Source organism: Cetorhinus maximus, chromosome 3, assembly GCF_964194155.1.
Source record: "Cetorhinus maximus chromosome 3, sCetMax3.hap1.1, whole genome shotgun sequence".
Classification (NCBI taxonomy): Eukaryota; Metazoa; Chordata; class Chondrichthyes; order Lamniformes; family Cetorhinidae; genus Cetorhinus; species Cetorhinus maximus.
The window spans coordinates 185,794,342-185,816,765 of NC_135881.1; the positions used below are offsets into that span (position 1 = coordinate 185,794,342).

At 41.2% G+C, this 22,424-nt stretch overlaps 2 protein-coding genes across 2 annotated transcripts in view; both read left to right on the forward strand.

Moving 5' to 3' along the window:
• The window catches only part of eaf1 (ELL associated factor 1), a 17,126-nt gene extending 6,486 nt beyond the window's left edge, over positions 1 to 10,640 (forward strand). Inside the window, exons 4-6 of the mRNA XM_078539391.1 lie at positions 1,748 to 1,914; positions 6,103 to 6,387; positions 8,337 to 10,640. Coding sequence (XP_078395517.1) covers positions 1,748 to 1,914; positions 6,103 to 6,387; positions 8,337 to 8,383 — 499 coding nt within the window. The 3' untranslated portion in view covers positions 8,384 to 10,640. The remainder of the gene's footprint in view (positions 1 to 1,747; positions 1,915 to 6,102; positions 6,388 to 8,336) is intronic.
• Positions 10,641 to 13,027: 2,387 nt separating this feature from the next.
• mturn (maturin, neural progenitor differentiation regulator homolog (Xenopus)) overlaps positions 13,028 to 22,424 on the forward strand; it is a 28,001-nt gene continuing 18,604 nt past the window's right edge. Inside the window, exon 1 of the mRNA XM_078539392.1 lies at positions 13,028 to 13,417. Within this exon, the coding sequence (XP_078395518.1) occupies positions 13,256 to 13,417 (162 nt within the window). The 5' untranslated portion in view covers positions 13,028 to 13,255. The remainder of the gene's footprint in view (positions 13,418 to 22,424) is intronic.

Below are 22,424 nucleotides of genomic sequence, written 5' to 3' on the forward strand. Positions count from 1 at the left end.
GTGGATGGGGTGCCAATCAAGTGGGCTGCCTTGTCCTGGGTGGTGACCAGCTTCTTGAGTGCTCTTGGAGCTGCATTCATCCAGGCAAGTGGAGAGTATTCCATCACGCCCCTGACTTGTGCCTTGCAGATGGTGGACAGGCTTTGGGGAGTCAGGAGGTGAGCTATTCACCGCAGAATTCCCAGCCTCTGACCTGCAATTGTAGCCACTGTATTTATATGGCTGGTCCAATTCAATTTCTGGTCCATGGTCCTGTTCCAGGATTTTGAAAGTGGGGGGATTCAGTAATGGTAATGCCATTGAATGTCAAGGGGAGATGGTTGGATTCTCCCTTGTTGGAGATGGTCATTGCCTAGCACTAGTGTGGCGTGAATGCTACTTGCCATTTATCAGCCCAAGCCTGAATGTTATCGAGGTCTTACTGATATGGATATGGACCGCTTCAGTATCTGAAGAGTCGCGAATAGTACTGAACATTGTGCAGTCGTCAGCGAACATCCCCACTTCTGACCTTATGCTGGAGGGAAAGTCATTGATGAAGCAGCTGAATTTGTTGGGCCATCTTCCTATGACTCCAATCAGTGGAGAGTTTCCCCCCTGATTCCCATTGACTTAAATTTTGATAGGGCTCCTTGATGCCGTTCAGTCACATGCTGCCTTGATGTCAAGAGCAATCACTGTTACTTCACCTCTTGGGTTCAGCACTTTTGTCCATGTTTGGACCAAGGCTGTAATGAGGTTAGGAGCTGAGTGGCCCTGGCAGAACCCAAACTGAGGATAAGGGAGCAGGTTATTTCTGAAGTGCTGCTTAATAGCACTGTTATGTTGTTATCCAGCTATGTTCTGCAGGTATCCTAGTTTCCCCAGACAATTTTATTTTAGCCAAGATTGGATACAAAGTAATTCAGTGGATCATATGGCTGTAGTGAGTGTTCTCATCTATTTTGGTGATGTAAGTTGAAGACTTTTATTGGAAACAAACACAGTTAAAATGAATTGCAACAGGCCTTTCTAAGTGAGAGTTCAGTCCTTTGGCATTGCAGTTAAGTTCTTTTCAGATTATAAAACAAAAATTGAGGCTTTAATTGTAAATGTGAAATTATTAAGAACCTGAAATGGTTTGTAAATGTCGTGAGTCTTGACAATGTTACACACTTAGACACAGTACAAATTCTTGAATCTTTTCTGGTTGAATTTTTTTGTCTTCTGTTACTACCCGTGTTTTTTTTTCTAACTTTTGACAATGTGGCGTAATCATGAGAAGTTTTACAGGAATGATTCTAGAAAAAACATTGTAATGACTGCTTATTGGAGTCAGTTTTTCACAGTGATATACTTGTGCCATTGCTGATCACTACTCGAGTTATTCCTGAAAAATGTGATTATGAACATTGGGTGAAGATACAGTCTTTGTTTTGAGGCTTCCCACAACTAATTATCCTCCTGACACTCGGTGCTGGGCTCAGACATGAAGAATGGCCACTTTGAGGGCAGGTGGTACCCCTGGAACTATGCTCCATTCAGAGTTGGTTTCTTAGGAGAAGAAGCAAAAAAATGGACATGATAAATAAGAAATGGGAACATTTTTCCCCTTCAAGATCTACTTAAGTTTTATGGAATAATTTAGATATATTCTATTTTCTACTAAAGCTGTTTTTGAGTTGGAAATGTTAAAAGATTTCTTATTGCTGTCTAATGATTGATGTCTGAATACACCCTAATGTTCAACTGCCAATAATTGTTTCAGAGCTGAAGGAAGCAGTAAAATCCAGGCTCAGTTGGAGTCGCAGGTGGTGCGAAGATCTCAGCCTCCTGCACAGTTTAGAGCCCCAAACAAGCCATGTCCTGGACCAAAAACGTCTCCTTCGAAGGACAACCCATCACCTGAACCACAACTTGATGACATAAAAAGAGGTATACAAATAAAAGATCTGTGTAGGTGTCAATATGGAAACTTTTAGGAGCAGGGAAAACTGTATGATGCAACACGCCCCAACAGCTCTCTCCAACATTTTACTATTTAGTGTATATTTTCTATCCTGTTCCTCTTCCCAAAATGTATGACCTCACGTTTCTCTACAGTTTATCCATATGCCCTGCCTACAAACCTGTTTGTCCTTCTGAAGTTGTTTACAGTCGTCTTCAAAGTTGGCCAAGCTTCCCATTTCTGAGTCATCTGTAGATTTTGATAGAGATCTGAGTCCAGGTCATTCATGCATATATGTTTGATAAATAAGTATGCTGAAGAAGTGACCAATTTGGATAGACAAAGGAATACAGTAAATATACTGATGACATTTCAGAAGGTGTTTAATAAGTTACCTCGTAAGCAACTTGTTACAAAATTTCAAGCCTGGTATATGAGCAATTGTAGCAGCATAGATAGAAAGTTTGTTGACTAACAGGAAACAGAAGGTGAGGGTAAATGAATAATCCCTTGGAATAGAAAAGCCTTAACAGTGGTGTTCCCCATCGGTCAGTACAAGTAAAGGGTTTGGCTAGTTGGGGGGTGGTTGTCAGACTTCAGGAGGTCTTGGATAGGCTAGAAGAACAGACTGGTGATTGGCAGATACAAATTATAGTAGAGAAGTGAGTTTTGTATTTTAGAGTATAGTATGCATTCAGTAGGAAAGTCATAAAAGATATGTAGCAACAGAAAGACCAGAGGTTTAAATAGCTCCTTTACAGTATGAATTCAGGTAAATCGTTATAAAAAGGCCAGTAACATTTTGGGTTTTCTAAATTGGGGCATAAAAGTTATGAAAAATAGTTACAAGGCAATGGTCAAAGTACAGTCGAATGCTGTATGTACATTTTTGGTGCCCCATTATTTAAAAGACATTGGAGCCATAGAGGCATACAGCATAGATCCAACAGGAATGAGAAATTATAGTGATGGGGAGATACTTGAGATGAAAGCAAAATACAGTGGATAATGGAAATCTGAAATAAAAACAGAACTGCTGGAAAAACTCAGCAAGTCTGGTAGCCCCTGGGGAGAGAGAAACAGAGTTAGCTTTTCAAGTCCAATATGACTCTTCTTCAGAACTCCAGATAGTTGAGATACTTGGACAGCTTCTGATAGAACAGAGGGGATGAAAAAGAGATTTTAATAGTGTCTTTTAATTATGAAGAATTTTGACTATTTCCTCCAATTACGGGGAGACATCAATTTAAAATTATTACTGATTGAGACAGGAGTTGTTAGAGCTTGGAATGCTTTACTGCAGAGAGTAGCTAAGTAGCTCACCACCGAATCTTTTAAAAGAAAGTAGATCACTATTTGAAGTTGAGTAAGATACTTGGCTGTTGAGAGAGAATAGGACAGTTGGGTTATTTCATGGCAAAGGGCAAGTACGGACATGATGAGTCTCTTCCTGGTCTGTAAACTTCAATGGCTTGACCACTATCTGGTGGGAGACTACCATTTACATCTCTCTAGCTCAGAAAGCATCTATTAGCCACCATTGTTTCTATTCTTTAGCCAACTTCCGATTTGTTTTTTCATGCTTCCTCAATGTAAATTTTTGAGGCATAGGAACAAAGCAACAGGGGTAGACTTCTCAGTCCCTCCGTCTTGTTCCACCTTTCTACTAGATTGTGGCTGATCGATATCTTAACTCCATTTACCCACCTTAGTTTCACATCACTTAATACCCTTGCTCAACAAAGACTTCCCAAAAATGTTAAAACTTTGATTGTTTGACCTAGCCTCAATAGCTTTTTGGGAGCTTCCAGATTTCTACTACCTTAATGTCAATACGTCATTACCTTGAATGCACTAAAATGTAACCTTGTATGGTCAATAATATCCACCTCAGAATGATGAACATGGAGCCTAACCATATCTTTATACAGTAATTTAGCTTGTTTTCTTTGTATTAATTCTCTTTGTTTATCCAACTCAGTGGTTTGTTTTGCCTTCATTTACTGCAAACATACACTATTTGGTTTTATTATTTTCCACCACGACCTCAAATCTCTTCTCTGTGCCCCATCATGATTGAATTCAGAAAGCATTGTCTTAGTTCCTTGTTTACAGATTAGTTTTTATAATTGTCAGTATTCAACTGCATGCACCATCTATTTGTCCTGTTTCCCAAAAGATTCAAATTTTTCTAAATTTATTTGCACTGGTCCTCATTATGTTTCTACCACTTTAGTTTAATTTACAATTGAAGTCTTGGGGCAGGCTTTTCTGGTCGGCGAGCGGGGGCGGGGCCCGCTCGCCGACGCGTAAAATGACGCGAGGATACCTTGGGCATGCGTCCCGACATCACCCCACATCATTTAGATTTTCAGTTTGGTGGGCACGCAGCCGATTCGGCTGCGCACCCGCTGAACTGTCAGCAGCCTATTAAGGCCATTAATAGACTAATTAACTTGATTGACGGACCTGCCCGTCCAAGCTTAGGGTTGGCGGGCAGGCCGGGAGCCCAGGTGGGCCTCGGAAAAAGCATGAAACCTCATCCACGGGCAGGATGAGGTTTCATGAGGGCTTTTAAATGTTTATCAAATGTTTAAATATAAGTTAAGGACATGTCCCAACTCATGTGACAGTGTCACATGAGGGGACACCGCCAGGGAAATTTTTAAATTACCTTTCTGTCAACTTTTGAATCGGAGCCGATCTCCCTGAGGCAGCACTTTGCCTCAGGAAGATCTGTGCGCTCTTTCGCATAGTGCTTCCTGGCGCACGTCACGCTGGGTTAATTGGCCTGCCCACGTAAAATGGTGGCACCCCACCGACTGGGGGCGCCAGTCGGAAGGCCGGACACCGGTGCCTGCTCCCGCACTTCCCCTCCGACGGGGGGATAATGTTCCCCTTGGTTTCAGTTCCGTTATGGATCTGCTTATGTCTGTGATTACAATCTCTCTAATAGCAGAAGCAATGACCCTCCTTATTTTCAAAAAGAAGGTAAAGAAATAGCTCTGTGTGTGAACAAAATAGTTTTGTTTATGCTTGACCAGGAACATCGGAGCAGGAGTAGGCCATTCAAGCCTGCTCCACCATTCAATATGATCATGGCTGTTCCTTCCACTTCAATAACTTTTTCCCCACAGTATCCCCATTTCCCTTTATGTCATTGGCATTTAGAAATCTGTCAATCTCAACTTTAAACATACTCAATTACTGAGCTTCCATGGCCCTCTGAGGTAGAGAATTCCAAAGGTTCACAACCCTCTGAGTAAATAAAATTCTCTTCATCTCAGTCCTAAGTGGCTTCCCCCTTTCCTTGAAATTGTGTCCCCTGGTTCTAGACTCCCCAACCAGGGGAAACATCTTACCTGCACCTACCCTGTCTATCCCTTTAAGTATTTTGTAGGTTTCAGTGAGTTCACCTTCATTCTTTGAAACTTAGAGAATACAGGCGCAGTTTCCCCAATCTCTCTTCATAGGATAGTCCTGTCATCTTGGGAACAAGTGTGGTGAACCTTCGTTGCACTCTCTCTATGGCAATAATATCCTTCCTAAGATAAGGGGACCAAAACTGCACACACTACTCCAGGTATTGTCTAACCAAACTTCTATACAATTGAAGCAACACTTCACTATTCCTGTACTCAAACCCTCTTGTGATAAATGCCAACATACCATTAGCCTTCCAAATTGCCTGCTACACCTGCATGTTAGCCTTCAGTGACTTATTGACAAGGACACCAGGTCCTTTTGTACTTCTACACTTTCTAATCTCTTACCATTTAATCAAAGATTTTGCAAAAGGAGTTCATTATTTTTTTCCTCCCATTGATAACTGTAACTATCACAGACATATTTTTTTCTTTAAAATGTATGGCCTGGTTCTATTTACTACAGGTGATCAGAATTACACGGTGATGATATGTCCATGGATTTCAGCTTTATGGCATAAGGCATTGAAGGTGGAAAAGGATAGATTTTTAAATGAACTTGATCATTAATATAGTTTTAAATTGTTGCCTTTATTTTGCTGTATTCTATCCTTCCCTATTGAAAATGTTTATTGTTAATGCAAAAACAAGGCACAATGTCTTAGAAAGATTGAGCTACATCTCTTCAAACAAAGCCAGTGAATTTAGAGCTGATATCCTCTGTTAATAGTTTTTTCTTCCCCATCCTAGAATTGAGAGCTGAAGTTGATATTATTGAACAGATGAGTAGCAGCAGTAGTTCCTCAGATTCAGGAAGTTCCTCTGGCAGTGATGACAGCTCTAGCAGTGATGTCGAAAATGAAGCTCACCCCTCCTCTACACCACCACAGATGCAACCCCAACAGCAACCCCAAGCCCAACCCCAGCCCCAACAGCAACAGCAGCCACAACAGCCATACCAGCAGTACAGTAACAGAAATGCTGCTACAAATGGCACCAGCAGACCAGGAAGCAATCAGCTTATGAGCACACTGAGTAAGTATGCAGTGCTTATCTGCATTCTTCATTACTTGTGGTTGTACAAGATACCAAGTTTATGTTCCGCTTTCCTTCTGTGCAATACGTGTTTGTAATTAGATGCATGGCCCTTAATTAGTCAATATCAAGCGAAAGTAAAAGCTGCTGATGCCAATGTGAACATGTTTGTTTATGGCAAGAATGCCCCAAACCGGTTGGTTATTGCCCAGAGTATTGCCCACTGTCTGCAGTGATTACATAGTTTTCAAAAATGTCCTGAAAAGCTACAGATATCCCCAGTTCCTATCCAAAGGCAACTTTTTATCTCCTGTTTGAGAATGTCAGCAGTGAAAATGAACCTTAATCAAATATCCTTAATTTTGATGTCTTATAGCAAGCATTCTCAATCTTTAGCTTCTCGACCCCAGCCACCCTCACCCCCCCCGTGTTTTTCCACAGACCCCATTAACATAAGTATTTTTATGTATAAAAATTAGTTATACAATTAAACATTTATATTTATTATTTTTGTTTTATTTAATGGGAAACTTGGATATCCTGAGGAATTTGCCCCAGCTTCCATCATAAAATTATGAGTAATATATCTCATTAAGACCTGTATGTTTCTAAACCCATGCAAAACTTGACATAAGTAGAGATATGTACAAAAATATTAATAAATATTCAACATTTAAGTTGGGGAAAGGTATCAAAAGCGGTTTTGTTAATTTTTAATCGCTGGAAAGTTTGCAACCAAAAGTCCAACAAGATCTTGCAGGAGGTCCAGACATGGCATAAGAAGATAGCAGCTTTGCAGCAGAAAAATAAATGCGGCTTATACTGTAGTCACTTAAAGAATTGCATTGTTTTCAAATAGTTATTACAATAAAATCCAGTTTTTATAATAACAAAAGCCAAAAACGGCACACACCTTGTTAAGGCCGGTCTGTCCACCCGACCTGTCAGTATTATTAATTTACACCAGCTGGATTGTTTCCCTCTTGTTGCATGCTGCAGACTCTGTAATGGCTGCAGTGCGTTTGGTCTTCAGATGCAGCCAGTAACTGGGTTGCACTCAGCAATTTTACACACAATTTCTATGTCTACATTGTCATATTTAATGCAGAGGGACTGTGCCATCTTCTCATCCACCTTGAAGAGAGCAAGAGGTCCTGACTACTCCTGCAAGTCTATGTTGTGCCGTTATTGCGGACAACCTGGGCTCAGATTATGTGAACTGGCACATGAGCTACATTGTAGCAGATTGAGATATTCCTGATAGGCTCTGCACTCCTCACCCTCAAGCCTTATTAGTTGCACTGAGTTGTTTTCCCACTGCTTCACCCTCCCCACTCTAAATAGGGTTCAAAGGGCTTTGAGGTGGAGGCAAAAAGCAGTATCAACTGGGATTTTAATTTTGATTGATCCTTTGAAACCTCATAGACACCTATGGGGCTGCGTACCTGTGGGTGAGAACCCTATCCTACAAGACTTGTGAACAGTAGGACACTAATACTTTGCTGTGATACATTAGTTTCTATCTAATTCTTAGGTAGCACTGTCCATGAAATGTATAGGATAACGAATAGTCAGCTACCTGAGGTTTTTCTTCTAACTATAGAATAGCTTATTACGGGAGTACTCCTGCGAATCCCACTTACAAGATTTGGACTTCCACCGTAGGCCCCACTTCCCATTGACAAAATTCTCCTGGGGCCCCTCCCCATGACTTGCCTGGTGGCCTTTGGGCTGTCTGATCCTCGTAGGTCCAAATCAGTTGAGCTACCTCTAGATGTCCTTTTCAGGTTGGCAGCTGGCTTGCAGGATCCTACTGCAGCTCCCAGGCAGGTGGCCTAGCCAGTACTTAATGCTCCCCCTATAGGAGAGGATTAGCTACAAAGTAAAAATAGATGTGAAAAGCTACATAAAAGTTGCTTGCTGTATATAACATGAACCTTTATTTTTAGGAAATGACTTGCAATTGAGTGAATCTGGAAGCGACAGTGATGATTGAAGTTTAAGAAAATGGACCACTACCTCCACAATGACTTAATACGGAGATGACATTGGTGTAGAAGTTTGCTGATGCGTTAGCTAGATTCGTGATTTTACTGTTAAAACTTATTGTGTGTCCTTACTGCAGTTTTGATATCAGATGTGTGTTGGGTGATTAATGCAGTGCGTTTTATTTTAAAAATATATTTAACTGCTTTTTTAAAGTTAAACTAGAAAAATTTGGTTTACTTGTATATTTTGTCAGGTATTCCGATTCATTTTTCTGAAGACTTATTGATCAAATATATTTTAAATGGATTGAACGCCAAGCTTACACATTCAGAATTGAACCTATAGCCAAGTAGAAATAGATTTCGATTATGTATAAAGGCATTGTTTACCTTACATATTAACATGAATCATACAGCAAGTTTATATATCAGAACAGATATCACACAATGCAGAAACCAAACAATTCTCTGGAAGAACTAGTGTCCCACAAATACAAAAGTGTTTGTGAAGTGACTGATATTAAGTTGGCTGGTTTCATGATGGTTAATGATATGAATCTTTATTGGATACTAGCCTGAAGCCTTTAGCAAGGACGACAATGTGCACGTTAGACTTTATATGAATCAACAGCAGGATTGTTTCCTTTTTAAAATTTTCTTTGTGGAAAAGGTGCTATACTGGGTTTTAATTTCCAACAAAGCCTTTTGGGCATGGTGATCTGAACATATAATAACAATGTGAATGAAGTACATCTTGAACAGCATTAGCATCTTTTTCTTTGATGGAAGAATATGTTTGAGACTAAATGCTATGTTGACTGAACCCTCCCCCAGCTTGCAATGTTTCCTTAGTGTTTCCATATAAAATGGACATTTCTTACTGTTTAAGCAGTTCAGTAAAAATTGCTGTAATCTATGTCCAGAATATTTTTTTGAATTTCTCTCATTTGATTGATATTTTTGAATTTTGTGTGCATAAAATAGAGAACACATTCCTGTTTATGTCTGATGCAATTTTGTCTTCTCCTTGCTCACAATCACTGTATTTCATTCCTAGCCCTAATGAATGGGCTGCTGATCTGTTCCCAAACCTCTTCCAATAACACTCAGTAAACAGTCGCTGGAAGGTATGTAAGGTGGTGGGGTGGGGGGGGACGCTTCGGGTGATTCATCTTTTTATTTTTGCATAACTTTCCACTACATCCTCTTGCAACTCATCTAAGGTAAGAACCTTATCATGCAGGGTTTATGATTTGTATCCACTTTGTCTGTGAAATGTCACTCACGATTTCCAATTGAAACACAGCAGTGCATTGGCACCTTATTTAACAGTCCCACTGCTTTCTAAACTGCAGCGGCTATGCCCTTTCAATATGGAACGATTCAAAATAAAGCATGCAGCAAGATATTTATACGTTTAGGAAATTAATATTTAATGTTTTCTAACAAGATTGATGTGTAAGACTAGAAGCCATACTGAATGCATCAGCCTGCCAAATCAAGACGCTGTGAGCGGAATAACATACATTTTAATATGAAATGTCACTGGATACATTAAGAACGTTATGCTCTGCTAAATAGTAATTTGCAAAATAAAATGACTAATTGAGAGGAATAACCTGATTTCCTCATAACATTGAAAGACTGGGAACAGGTTTCTTTTGTTTCTCTCCATTCATTTTTCTGGCTCCTGCCCTTCTTTCCTCTCCACATCTAATTGTCCCTTGAAATGTATTTACAGTGACTATTTCATAGCCATTTTTCTTGTAATTTATTCCATAATTATATTACTCTTTGAGGAGAACATTTTTGCCTCATATCCTCTGACCCCCCTGTCATTTGCAGTCTTCCTTTATCAATAAATTTCTGATAACCAGTGTTTCAATACTGTCTCGTTAGGTGGTAATGTTCTTCCAGTGATTAGAAGACCACTACTGTGGATAGCTCTGTTGATGGGTCTGATTAGCAACTTTAACATTTATACATCCCTCTGCCAATGTATTCCTGCACCATTTTTGCCACAGCCACACACTGGCTTGATGGATTCATAAATCTCAGATTTCATAAATTTCACTTCAGATCTCTTTCATGATCAGCATGCTGATGACTGTTCTGTTTTAATGTTTACACTCTTACCCCTCTAACTTCTTTATTGTGTGATTGTGTTGCTTAATACAGCAGCTTGATGTATGTATTTTGTTCATTACAATTTAAATGTTTGTAAAGCTAGTACCGCTGAAGAATATTAAAGAACTTTACTCAGGACTAGTGTTTCTTAGATCTACCTATCACAGTGAGGGTTACACTAAACTGGAGGAAATACCTGTGTAAGTTGAAAACTTAATGATCTAATAGATCGACACTACTAATTCCAGGTTAGTCATGTGCCTTGGCTGTTAGATCCTGGTTGGGCTGAAGGTAAACTCAGAGGCTGCCCTTCATTTTTGTTTTCAACATCAAGATAATTTTTACATTTTATTTGCAGATTTGAAGAATATTAAGCTCTTTCATTGTCTTTGGAAAATTGCATAAATCTAAACAGAGTACTTGTTCACGTCTCCCATGAATAAAGCTGCTTTGTGTCCAGAATATACACTCAGTTGGTGATGTTAGTTGAGTTATTTAACGCCACTCCACAATTGTGGCTTGTGATCTTTGTTCACCCATCTAAACAAGCAGAAGGTAAAAAGGCTATTATGGTGATTGTATAATTTATCCAAAGGAACATAAGAAGTAGGAGTAGATCACAGAGCCCATTAAACGTGTTCTGCCATTCAATACAATCATAGCTGATCTTGGGCTTCAACTCCATTTTCCTGCCCGCTCCCCATATCCCTTAATTACCCAAAAGATCACAAATCTGTCTATCCCAGCCTTAAATGTATTCAACGGTGGAGCACCACAACCCTCTGAGGTAGAGAATTCCAAAGATTCACAGCCCTTTGAGTGAAGAAATTTCTCATCATCTCGGTTCTAAATGATCAAGCCCCTTATCCTGAGGTTGTGCCCGTGTTTAAGATCCCCCAACCAACAGAAACAATCTCTGTATCCACCCTATCCAGCCCCTTCAAAATTTTATAGGTTTCAATGAGATTGCCTCTCATTCTTCTAAATGCCAGAGAATGTAAGCCCAATTTACTCGGTCTCTCATCATAGGACAGCCCCCTCAAGAGACCAATTTAGTGAACCTTCGCTGTATTGCCTCAAATGCAAGTATATCCTTTCTTAAACGTGGAGACCAAAACCGCACAGTACTCCAGATGCAGTTTCACCAAAACCCTGTACAACTGTAGCAAAAGTTATTTATTCTTGTGCTCTAATCTCCTTGCAATAATGGCCAGCATGTAATTTGCCTTCCTAATTGCTTGTGGCACCTGCATGATAACTTTCTGCATTCTTTGTACAAGCACACCTAAGTCTTTTTGAATATCAACACCTGCAAGTATTTTACCTTAAGAATAAAATAGCAGAATATATTTTTTTAAATGACCAAAGTGAATAACTTCACATTTCCCTAAATTATGTTCCATCTGCCATCTTGTTGCCCATTCACCTAACCTGTCTATATCTACTTGCAGCCTCTGCATCCTCTCCAAAGCTTACCTTTCCATCTAGCTTGGTATCATCAGCAAACTTAGATACATTACTCTGTCTTTTCATCTAAGTCATGAATATAGATTGTAAATAGCTGTGGCCCCAGCACTGATTCTTGTGGTACTCCACTATTCACTGCCTGCCAATTTGAAAAAGCCCCATTTATGCTCACTCTCTGTTTCCTATCTGTTAACCAATCCTCTGTCCATGCTAAAATATTACCCCCAATTCCATGAGCCCTTATTTCGCCTATTAACCTTTTGTATGACACCTTATCAAATGCATTTTGGAAATCCAGGGATACTACATTTACTGATTCCCCTTTATCTATCCTACTAGTTACATCCTCAAAAAGCATTAATAAATTTATCAAACAAGATTTCCTTTTAGAAAAAGTCAACTTGGTTTTGCCAATCATAATATGCATTTCTCTGCTTTATCTAAGCAGATGATCTAGCTCATGTTTGTTCTTAGTAAAATATATCAGAGTAAATTTAATACCATGGATAACTATGTAGCAGGTTGGCACCCTAGCTGGTGTGGGACTGGAGTCACATATAGGTCAGACTGGGTGTAAAACTGCATGTTTCGTTCCATCAGTTTCGAGATCACTTATAGATTCAGCTTTTTATATTTTTCAAACAACTCAAATTGTCGAATTGTGGTGATGGGATTTGAACTCCAATGGATTATTAGTTCAGTAACATACACATTTCTTAAATTACAACAGGGAATGTAGTCGAAAGATGCCTAATTGGCAGCAAAGTTCTTTGAAATGTCAAAGGCGTTACCTCAATGCAAGTTATTTTTACGAAAGGTAACTCATGGTAACACACTGATTGCCCCCTGGAATGGACGTTGAGGGGAAGGCCCTCCCTGCGGTTGGAGGGGGAAAACCAAAGAGTCTCAGATATGATAGAGAAGCACGTGCAGTGTTCCTGCCATTGAAATGTGGGGCACGGAGGACTGAGGGCGCGCGCTGGAGGCGCCACCGACCCAACTCTGCCGCCATTCGATTGGTCAGCGTGCTGCTGGGGGCGTGGGTTCTGGAGGAACGCGAGCCGGAGTGAAGAAGAGAGCGCGGCGGCAGGTTACAGCCATTGAGCTGCACACAGTCCGCCACAAGGGGAGTAGCGACCACTCCGCATCCCCCACCCCCTCCTCCCATAGAGAAAAAAAAAACAGAGCGGCGCGCGCCATGGGCCGCGCTCTCCCCTAGGCCGATGCGGCGGCAGAGATCGCGCCTGAGGTAACGGACCGGACCACACGCACCCGCACCGGAGGCCATGGAATTCCAGCAGTTCGTCGACATCGCGGACAAGTGGTGCTACAACACCCCATTCGAGCTGATCGCCACCGAGGAGGCCGAGAGTCGCCTGGATTTCTACGCGGACCCCGGTGTCTCCTTCTACGTCCTGTGCCCGGACAGCGACTTCAGGGATAATTTCGTGAGTGAAGGAGCGGGCGGGAGGTACCCCCGGGGGGGGGGGGGGGGGGGGGGGGCGATTAATCAGCGCATTCCCCCCCGCCCCCAATCAGGGTTTGACCCGGATCGGTCTCGGGCCGGTTCCTGGGTTCGGTTGTCAGGGCCCCTCCACCACCTGTGTCACTCACTCCGCACCGATTGAGCGCGAGTCCCCCCCACCCCCCATCATGGCAGAAGCCCACCGGGAGGGGGAGGGGTGGTAGGAAGGGGGTCACCTCCCATTGAGCCTCAACCCTTCTCTTCCCTTCCCCCCCCGATTATACCCACATCGGGGAGGGGGAGGGTTCGGCTCATTGCCCTCGCTCCCCGCTAATGCTCGCCAAACAAAAGACCCAAGCGTCAGACTTCATTGCGTTTTCCTTGTCGAGAATGACACTTTCCCCATTTCTGATCGGTGAATGCGGGCAGCTGTTTATTGAATTACATGTTCCGAGTTTTATATCTGTGTGAGGGGGACCTGAGGTGGGTGGGTGGATGCGGAGCTGAGTCTACATTCATAGTGCAAGGCGCAGTTACATAATGCTGCAGCTGATGTCCCTCCCTTCGCCTTTACAGAATGCAGAACAGGTTGTTCAGATTATCTATCAAACCTCTGTTTGGAAAGTTGCATACTTATATAACCTTTTTTTAAAAAAAAAAATGGTAACGTCCACAGCCAACTATTTGTATGCTACAAGTTTCTCGTGTGTCGCACTTATCAACGGCTGGAGAACCCGTTTTTGGGGTAAATGGGAAATCTAAATTTATGTCCAATTCATGTCGTCTACTCCTCTCTCGCCACCCATTTAAGAAAGTGTTGAAAGAGCTGGGGTTTTTTTTTTAACTCTCTGGAGAACTGTGTGGATCCTACACAATATCACGTAGTTGGCCAATTGTTGCCCACATCAAATTATTTAATTGCTATGCCCTTGTCAGTATGAAAAATTAGATGACTTGCCTCGTTCAGTGCATTGGCTCCACAAGCACACTGATCACAAGTGGGCATTCATTATTAATGGCAGTTTGTTTCTCTGGAAAACAACTGTTTTTTGGGAAGAATGGGAGAAAAGAGCTTTGGCTTTGGAGACCACAGCTCTGAAGCTTTTAATGATCAAATGTCATGAAAAATAACAAAATTTCTGTCCTTAATTTAAAAAAAATAAGGGTGCATGAAAGACTCTACCACCTCTCCCTGTATCAAGTGGCCCAGCAAGGAGTTGAGCTGTACACATCAATATCCTCGGTGTAAATTTTGGTAGGGCAGTGAAGGAGGATACTAAAGCTAGCAAGAGCACCTCCTAGGTTAGAGAAGAGTTTGCTATTGCTTTTGGGAAGTGAACATGGGTGTGGATGTTGAGCATAGCTTTGACACCCTCCACAGCTGGGTAGACCTCCACTGCCCATTGGGTCCAAACAAATGTTGGCACTTGGGTGAGATGCTCAAAGGCATTGTTCCCCAGGAAGTCAGTGGAATGGAGGGGACATCAAGGGTTGGTGGGGGGAAGCAACGATGGATAAATTCAATCACAAAGTTTTAAACAGTCACAAGAGATCTTGTAGTAAAGTAGTGTTTTAAAATATCTAACCTTGCATGTCATTTGTTCATATTTTGGAGATTGGCTAATCTTCAGCCAGAAGTGCCGAGTGGATGATCCACCTCGGTCTCCTCCAGAGGTCCCCAGCATCACATATTTCAGACTTTAGCCAATTCGATTCACACCATGTGATATCAAGAAACAGCTGAAAGCACTGGATACTGCAACGGCTATGGGCCCTGACAATATTTCGTCAATAGTACTGAAGACTTGTGCTCCAGAACTTGCCACCCCCTAGCCAAGTTGTTCCAGTATTGCTACAGCACAGGCATCTACCCGGCTATGTGGAAAATTGCCTAGATATGTCCAGTACACATAAAAACAGGACAACTCCAACCTGGTCAATTACTGCCCCATCAGTCTACTCTCGATCATCAGTAAAATGATGGAAGGGGTTGTCAACAGTGCTATCGAGCGGCACTTGCTTAGTAATAACCTGCTCACTGACACTCAGTTTGGCTTCCACCAGGGTTGCTCAGCTCCTGACCTCATTACAGCTTTGGTTTGAATGTGGGCAAAAGAATTGAACTCCCGAGGTGAGGTGAGAGTGACTGCCCTTGACATCAAGGCAGCATTTGACCGAGTATTGCATCGAGGAGCCCTAGCAACAGTGGAGTCAATAGCAATTGGGGAAAACTCTCCATTGTTGGAGTCATACTTAGCATAAAAGGAAGATGGTTGTGGTTATTGGAGGTAAATCATCTCAGTTCCGGAACATCATTGCAGAAGTTCTTCAGGGTAGTGTCCTAGGCCCAACCGTCTTTAGTTGCTTCATCAATGACCTTCCTTCCATCATAAGGTCAGAAGTGGGGATGTTCGCTGATGATTGGTGCTGAATATTGCACATTCGTGATGACTCAGATACTGAAACAGTCCATGGCGAAATGCAGCCAGACCTGGAAAATATCCAGGCTTGGCCTGACAAGTGGCAAGTAACATTCACTCCAAACAAGGCAATGCCACCTCCAACAAGACAGATTCATCACTGAATCCCCACTCTCGACATCCTGGGGGTTACCATTGACCAGAAACTGAACTAGACTAGCCATATAAATACTGTGGCTACAAGAGCAGGTCAGAAGCCAGGAATTCTGTGAAGAGTAACTCTTGACTCCCCAAAGCCTGTCCACCATCTACAAGGCACAAGTCAGGAGTGTGATGGAATACTCTCCACTTGCCTGGATGAGTGGAGCTCCTACAACACTCGAGAAGCTTGACACCATCCACAGTGGCAGCAGTTTATATCATCTACAAGATGCACTGCAGGGACTCACCAAAGCTTCTTAGACAGCACCTTCCAAACTCACGACTGCGACTAGAAGGACAAGGGCAGCATACACATGGGAACACCACCACCTGGAAGTTCTCCTCCAAGCCATTCACCATCCTCACTTGGAAATATTTTGCCGTTCCTTCACTTTCACTGGGGCAAAATCTTGGAACTCCCTTCCTAACAGCACTGTGGGTGTACCTACACCACATGGACTGCAGAGGTTCAAGAAGACAGCTCACCACCACCTTCTCAAGGATAATTAGGGATGAGCAATAAATGCTATTCTAGACAGCGATGCCCACATCCCATGAGCAAATTTTTAACAAATGAAATCATAGGATTGCTCTATACTGAAGAATACTGTGAAAGTAGTGTTTCATTTTGGTTGCTTGTCATCATTCTGGATACCTATAAAGACATATTTAAGATTCATAAAATTTTGCACCAGATATGGAAACCATTTGGCACAAAGTGCCAGTGCTGGCTCTCTGAAAAAACTATCTACTTGGTACTATTTTCTTGCCTTTTTAAATATTTAATTTTCAAATATTTATCCATATCTCTTTTTTAAAAATGTGATCATAGATTCTTCTTCCTTCATTGTTTGTAATAGGCCATTCCACGTTCGAACAATCCTCTGCATAAAAAACATTCTGCTAACCTCTCCTATCATTCTAATTCCTGGCAACCATGTGTCTAGTTTATGCTGAAGTGTTACATTGTCCTAGGATCTGGAGTTCTCATTATTCACAAAGTGATATTTCTTATCTACATCTTATTAGGCACAGATAAATGATGCAACTTCAGAAAACATGCAGTTGATGTATTGAGAGTAAATTAACTAAAGCATACTTTTTTGAATGAACAGCTGCATGTTTTAACTATGCCTAACTAAATCCTTTGTAACTGAAGTCACTAGTTTAGACACTAATTATTTTTTTAACAGTAAATTCAAAAAACAATCACAATTACCAAATGATATATGGGTAGCACAGCTGTATGGATTCTTGCTTACAAATAAGGGATATTTCTTTCAGTGCTGCTATAGGTTATTTTTTTTAAAATCTGGTTAGATTTGGATGACCAACCTGGTTTTAAAGAAAAGCCCTAATCATGTGAACTGTTAATGTTTTACAGGAGAGTTTGAAATACAAAACCAGTGACTGACTAACTGCAGGCTGTTTATCTGGTCAATCCTCTGTGAAAATGTACTTGCGTATTTTTGTTTCCTTCCATTGTGTTCCTTTTTGTTCAGACGTAGAAGATTGCAGAGGCTCATGTTTGAACCTTAGCTTTCTGAAAGGTGGGGTGTTGTCATTTTCCTGTTGGACTTGTAGAATAAATTGGAATACTGCACTGTCTGCACTTAGCTTCAACGACAAACCTTTTCCATCCCCAAGATCACTTGCATCCACTGTTACAATGTCTGCTGCCTCAGCACTTCTACTTGAAACAATTATATGTGTCTTTTCATCTCCAGACTTGACTACTCCTGCACTTTCATTGGCCTTTTGTAAGCTTGCAGCAGCACTAAGTCCTGTATGCCCCAGTGCTCACTGACCTACATTGGCTCTCTATTCCTTAGTTACTCAAATTTAAAATCATCTTTACATTCCTCCATGGCCTGTCCCCATCATATCTATTCTCCCTCTTCCATCTCTATAACTCCCACAACTTTCTGTAGTTCTGACTCTTTTGCCCTCTTGCCCCTATGGCAGATATTTCAGTTGTCTTGATCCTACTTTCCAGAATCCCCTCCCTCAGCTTCTCCTCACTTTTCTCCTTTAAAATCCTCAAGATTTTGACCAATATTTGACCAAAATTTTGGTCAATGCTCCGAATCTTCCTTTCCTGGCTTGGTGACTGTTTTTCATATCCCACTGTGTTTTACAGAAAGTGTGTTTTATGTTAATATAAACTCTTCCTTGTGTTGGAAACAGTTGGAATGTTTGCATAGATGAGCCCACAGGTGGCAGCACAATAAGATACCAGGCTTTTTATTTGGTTCAGTTCTCTCCTCAGAAAGCAGAATTAAAATTCTAAGCTGAATTGGGACTCCCACTAGTTTGCACAGTGACAGGGGGATAGGGACATGAATCATTAATTAGTTCTGTCCATTTAGTGGAAGCATCTGCTACCTGTTAAAGTCCTCAATGAGGCATTCAAACTGAAGTAATACAGCTGACAACACAATAAAGCTGTATTGAACATATTTGGAGATAAACTCTTTTTCTCTGAGTGGAATTAGTAGCATCTTTTTAAAGAACCCTGTTGTAATACAAATGTTCTCACTTGTCCTAGTTATCTGTTTGTTTTTACAATGACTGAAAGGCACTTCAGCAGTGTACAGTTGTTCAATACAACATAATTATTCTTACGTGGGAGTCACTGGCAAGGCCAGCATTTGTTGCCCATCTCTAATTACCCTTGAACTGAGTGGCTTGCTAGGCCAATTCAGAGGGCAGTTAAGAGTCAACCACATTGCTGTGGGTCTGGAGTCACGTGTAGGCCAGACCAGTTAAGGATGGCAGATTTCCTTCCCTAAAGGACATTAGTGAACCAGATGGGTTTTTACAATGATCGATGATAGTTTCAGCCACTATTACTGAGGCTAGCCTTCAATTCCAGACTTTATTAATTGAATTTAAATTCCTCCAATTGCTCTGGTGAGATGTGAATCTGACCCAGAGGATTAGCCTGGGCACTGGGTTACTAGTCAGTGATGTTAACACTACACCACGGTCTCTCTCTCTCTCTCTCTTTTCTCCCCCCCCCCCCCCCCCCATTAATTATGTGCAACACCATGCCTCACCATGCAGTGGGAAGCTGAAGTTTGTGTAAACATATATACATATGAATTAGGAGCACGAGTCGGCCATTCAACCCCTCTCGTCTGCTCTGCCATTTGATAAGATCATGGCTGATCTGATTGTGGCCTCTACTTTCCTATCTACCCTCCATACCCTTTGACTCCCTTGTGAGTCAAGAATCTATCCAACTCAGCCTTAAAAATATTCAATAACCCTGCCTACATTGCTCTCTGGGGAAAAGAATTCCACAGACTAAATATCCTCAGAAAAATTCTCCTCATCTTCATCTTAAATGGCAGATCCCTTATTTTTAAACTGTGTCCCCCTAGTTCTAGTCTCTCCCACAAGGGGAAACATCCATTCAGCATCCATCCTGTCAAGTCCCCTCAGGATCTTAAATGTTTCGATAAGATCACCTCTCATTCTTCTAAACTCCAATGCATACAGGTCCAACCTGTCTAACCTTTCCTCATGACAACCCCTTCATCTCAGGAATGAGTCAAGTGAACCTTCTTTGCACTGCTTCCAGTGTAATTATATCCGTTCTGAAATAAGGAGACCAAAAACTGTGCACAGGATTTACATTGGTGGTCTCACCAATGCTCCATACAAATGTAGTAAAACTTCCCTACTTTAATATTCCATTCCTTTTGCAATAAGCAACAACATTCCATTTGCCTTCCTAATCACTTGCTGTACCTGCATACTAACTTCTTGTGGTTCATGTATCAGAACACCTAGATCCCTCTGTAACCCAAGAGTTCTGTAATTTCTCTCTATTTAAATAATATACAGCTTTTCTACTCTTCTTGCCAAAGTGGATAAGTTCACATTTTCCCACATTATACTCCATCTGCTACATTTTTGCCCATTCACTTTTTTTTTTCATTCATGGGATATGGGCACTGCTGGCTAGGCCAGACTATCCCTAATTGCCCTTGAGAAGGTGGTGGTGGGCTGCCTTCTTGAAGCACTGCAGTCCAAGTGGTGTAAGTACACCAACAGTGCCATCAGGGTGGAATTGTTGGGACTTAACCTATCTATATCCCTTTCCAGACTCCTAGTCCTCTTTACAACTTACTCTCCTATCTATCTTTGGTTGCTAAATTTGCTAACGACACATACAATCTATATTAATGACTTGGATGAAGAGATTGAATGTAAGTAGTTCAGGTCCCATCACTGATCCCTGTGGCACTCTACTCCTCACATCTTGCCAATCCAAAAATGACCCATTTATCCCCACTTTCTATTTTCTGTTAGCTAACCAAACCAATCCTCTATCCATGTTAATATGTTACCCCCTACACCATGAGCTCTTATTTTGTGTTGTAATCTTTAATGTGGCACCTTGTCCTTATGCCCTCTGGAAATCCAAGTACAACGCATCTACAGGTTTCCCTTTATCCATGTTGCTTGTTAACCTCCTCAAAGAACTCTAATAAACTAGTCAAACACAAATTCCCTTTCACTAAACCATGTTAACTCCGCCTGATTGCATAAAAATTTTTCCAAGTGCCCTGCTACTACCCCCTTAATAGATTCTAGCATTTTCCCCATGACAAATGTTACACTAACGGGCCTGTAGTTTGCCGCTTTCTGTCTCCCTCCTTTCTTGAATAGAGGAGCTACGTTCGCTATTTTCTAATCTGATGGGACCTTTTCAAGAATCAAGGGACTTTTGGAAAATTAAAACCAATGCATCTACTATCTCAGCAGCCACTTCTTTTAAGGCCCTAGGATGAAGTCCATCAGGGCCTGGGGACTTGTCGGCCTTTAGTTCTGATAGTTTAAAGACTCTGAGAAAACTAAACGAGGGGGTGAGGAATCCATTGTAATTGTAGCAAGTCAAGGGGTAGGGTCATGGCAGGAGAGCAAAATAGTAATATGGGAAATGAGGGTCAGAGAATGGCAGGAAAGGACAGAGAGAAAACCCTAAGAATACACCAACAGTCAAGAGTAGATGTTACAAAGATAATAAAGGACAAAACTAAAGGCTCTATCTGAATGCGCGTAGCATTATAACAAAGTAAATGAATTGATAGTGTACATTGAAGGAAATAAATATGATCTGATAGCCATTACGGAGACGTGGCTGCAGACTGAAAAGGATTAGGTCCTGAATATTGAGGGGTTATATGACCTTCAAGAAGAATAGGAAGCTAGGTGAAGGGCTAGCACGGTTAATCAAGGAAGGCATTGGTGCAATAGTTGGAGATGACCTTTGTTCAGGAGATCAGGATGTAGAATCAATTTGAGTAGAGATGAGGAATAGCAGGGGAAAGAGGTCACTTGTGGGAGTGGTCTACAGGCCCCCTAACAGTAACCACAATATAGGACAACGTATACAAGAAGCATTGGATGCTTGTGATAAAGGGGCGACAATGATCATGGATGATTTAAATCTACATATAAACTGGAAAAGTCAAATTGGCAGTAGTAGCCCGGATGAGGAGTTCACAGCTTGCTTTCACGATAGTTTCTTAGTGCAACATTCTCTGGAACCAAATAGACAGCAGGTTATATTAGACTTGGTATTGTGTAATGTGACAGGATTAATTAATGACCTCGGAGTAAGAGCACCCCTAGGTAGCAGTGACCATAATATGATTGAATTTTACATCCAGTTTGAAAGGGAGAAGAGTGGGTCTAAGACTAATATTTTAAACTTAAATAAGGGTAATTATGTGGTCATGAAAGCTGAGCTAACTGAAGTGAACTGGGATACTAGGCTAGAGGATAGATCAATAGAGAAGCAGTGGCAGACATTTAAGACGATGTTTCAGAATACATAGAATAACTATATTCTTACTATAAAGAGAAATTCCAAGGGGGAGGACTCACCATCTGTGATTAGCTAAAGAAATTCAGGAAAGCATCAAACTTAAGGAAAAAGCATATAACTGTGCAAAGGTGAGTGGCAGGTCAGATGATTGGTAAGAAATTAAAGAATGGCAGAGAATGACTAAAAGGTTAAGCAGGAGAAGGAAATTAGAATATGAGAGGAAGCTAGCTAGAAATGTAAAAACGGATAGCAAGAGTTTCTACAGGAAGAGTGAGCAAATTATCAAGTCCCACTACTCTGCAGGCCATACTATTAATTTAAATGCTTAATTTTCTCATCAAAATGTCTTATTATGTACCTATACCTCTAGTACCCAGAAGAAAAGGAAACTCTGACCTGGCTTCTTTCAAAAACTTAGAATGATTAATTTATTTTAAAACAAAACTTCTTTTAACAAGTTGCAAGTACTGGTTAACACACAATTGTAATCAGGGAGTATAACTATCTATCTCTTCCTAAAGAATTCC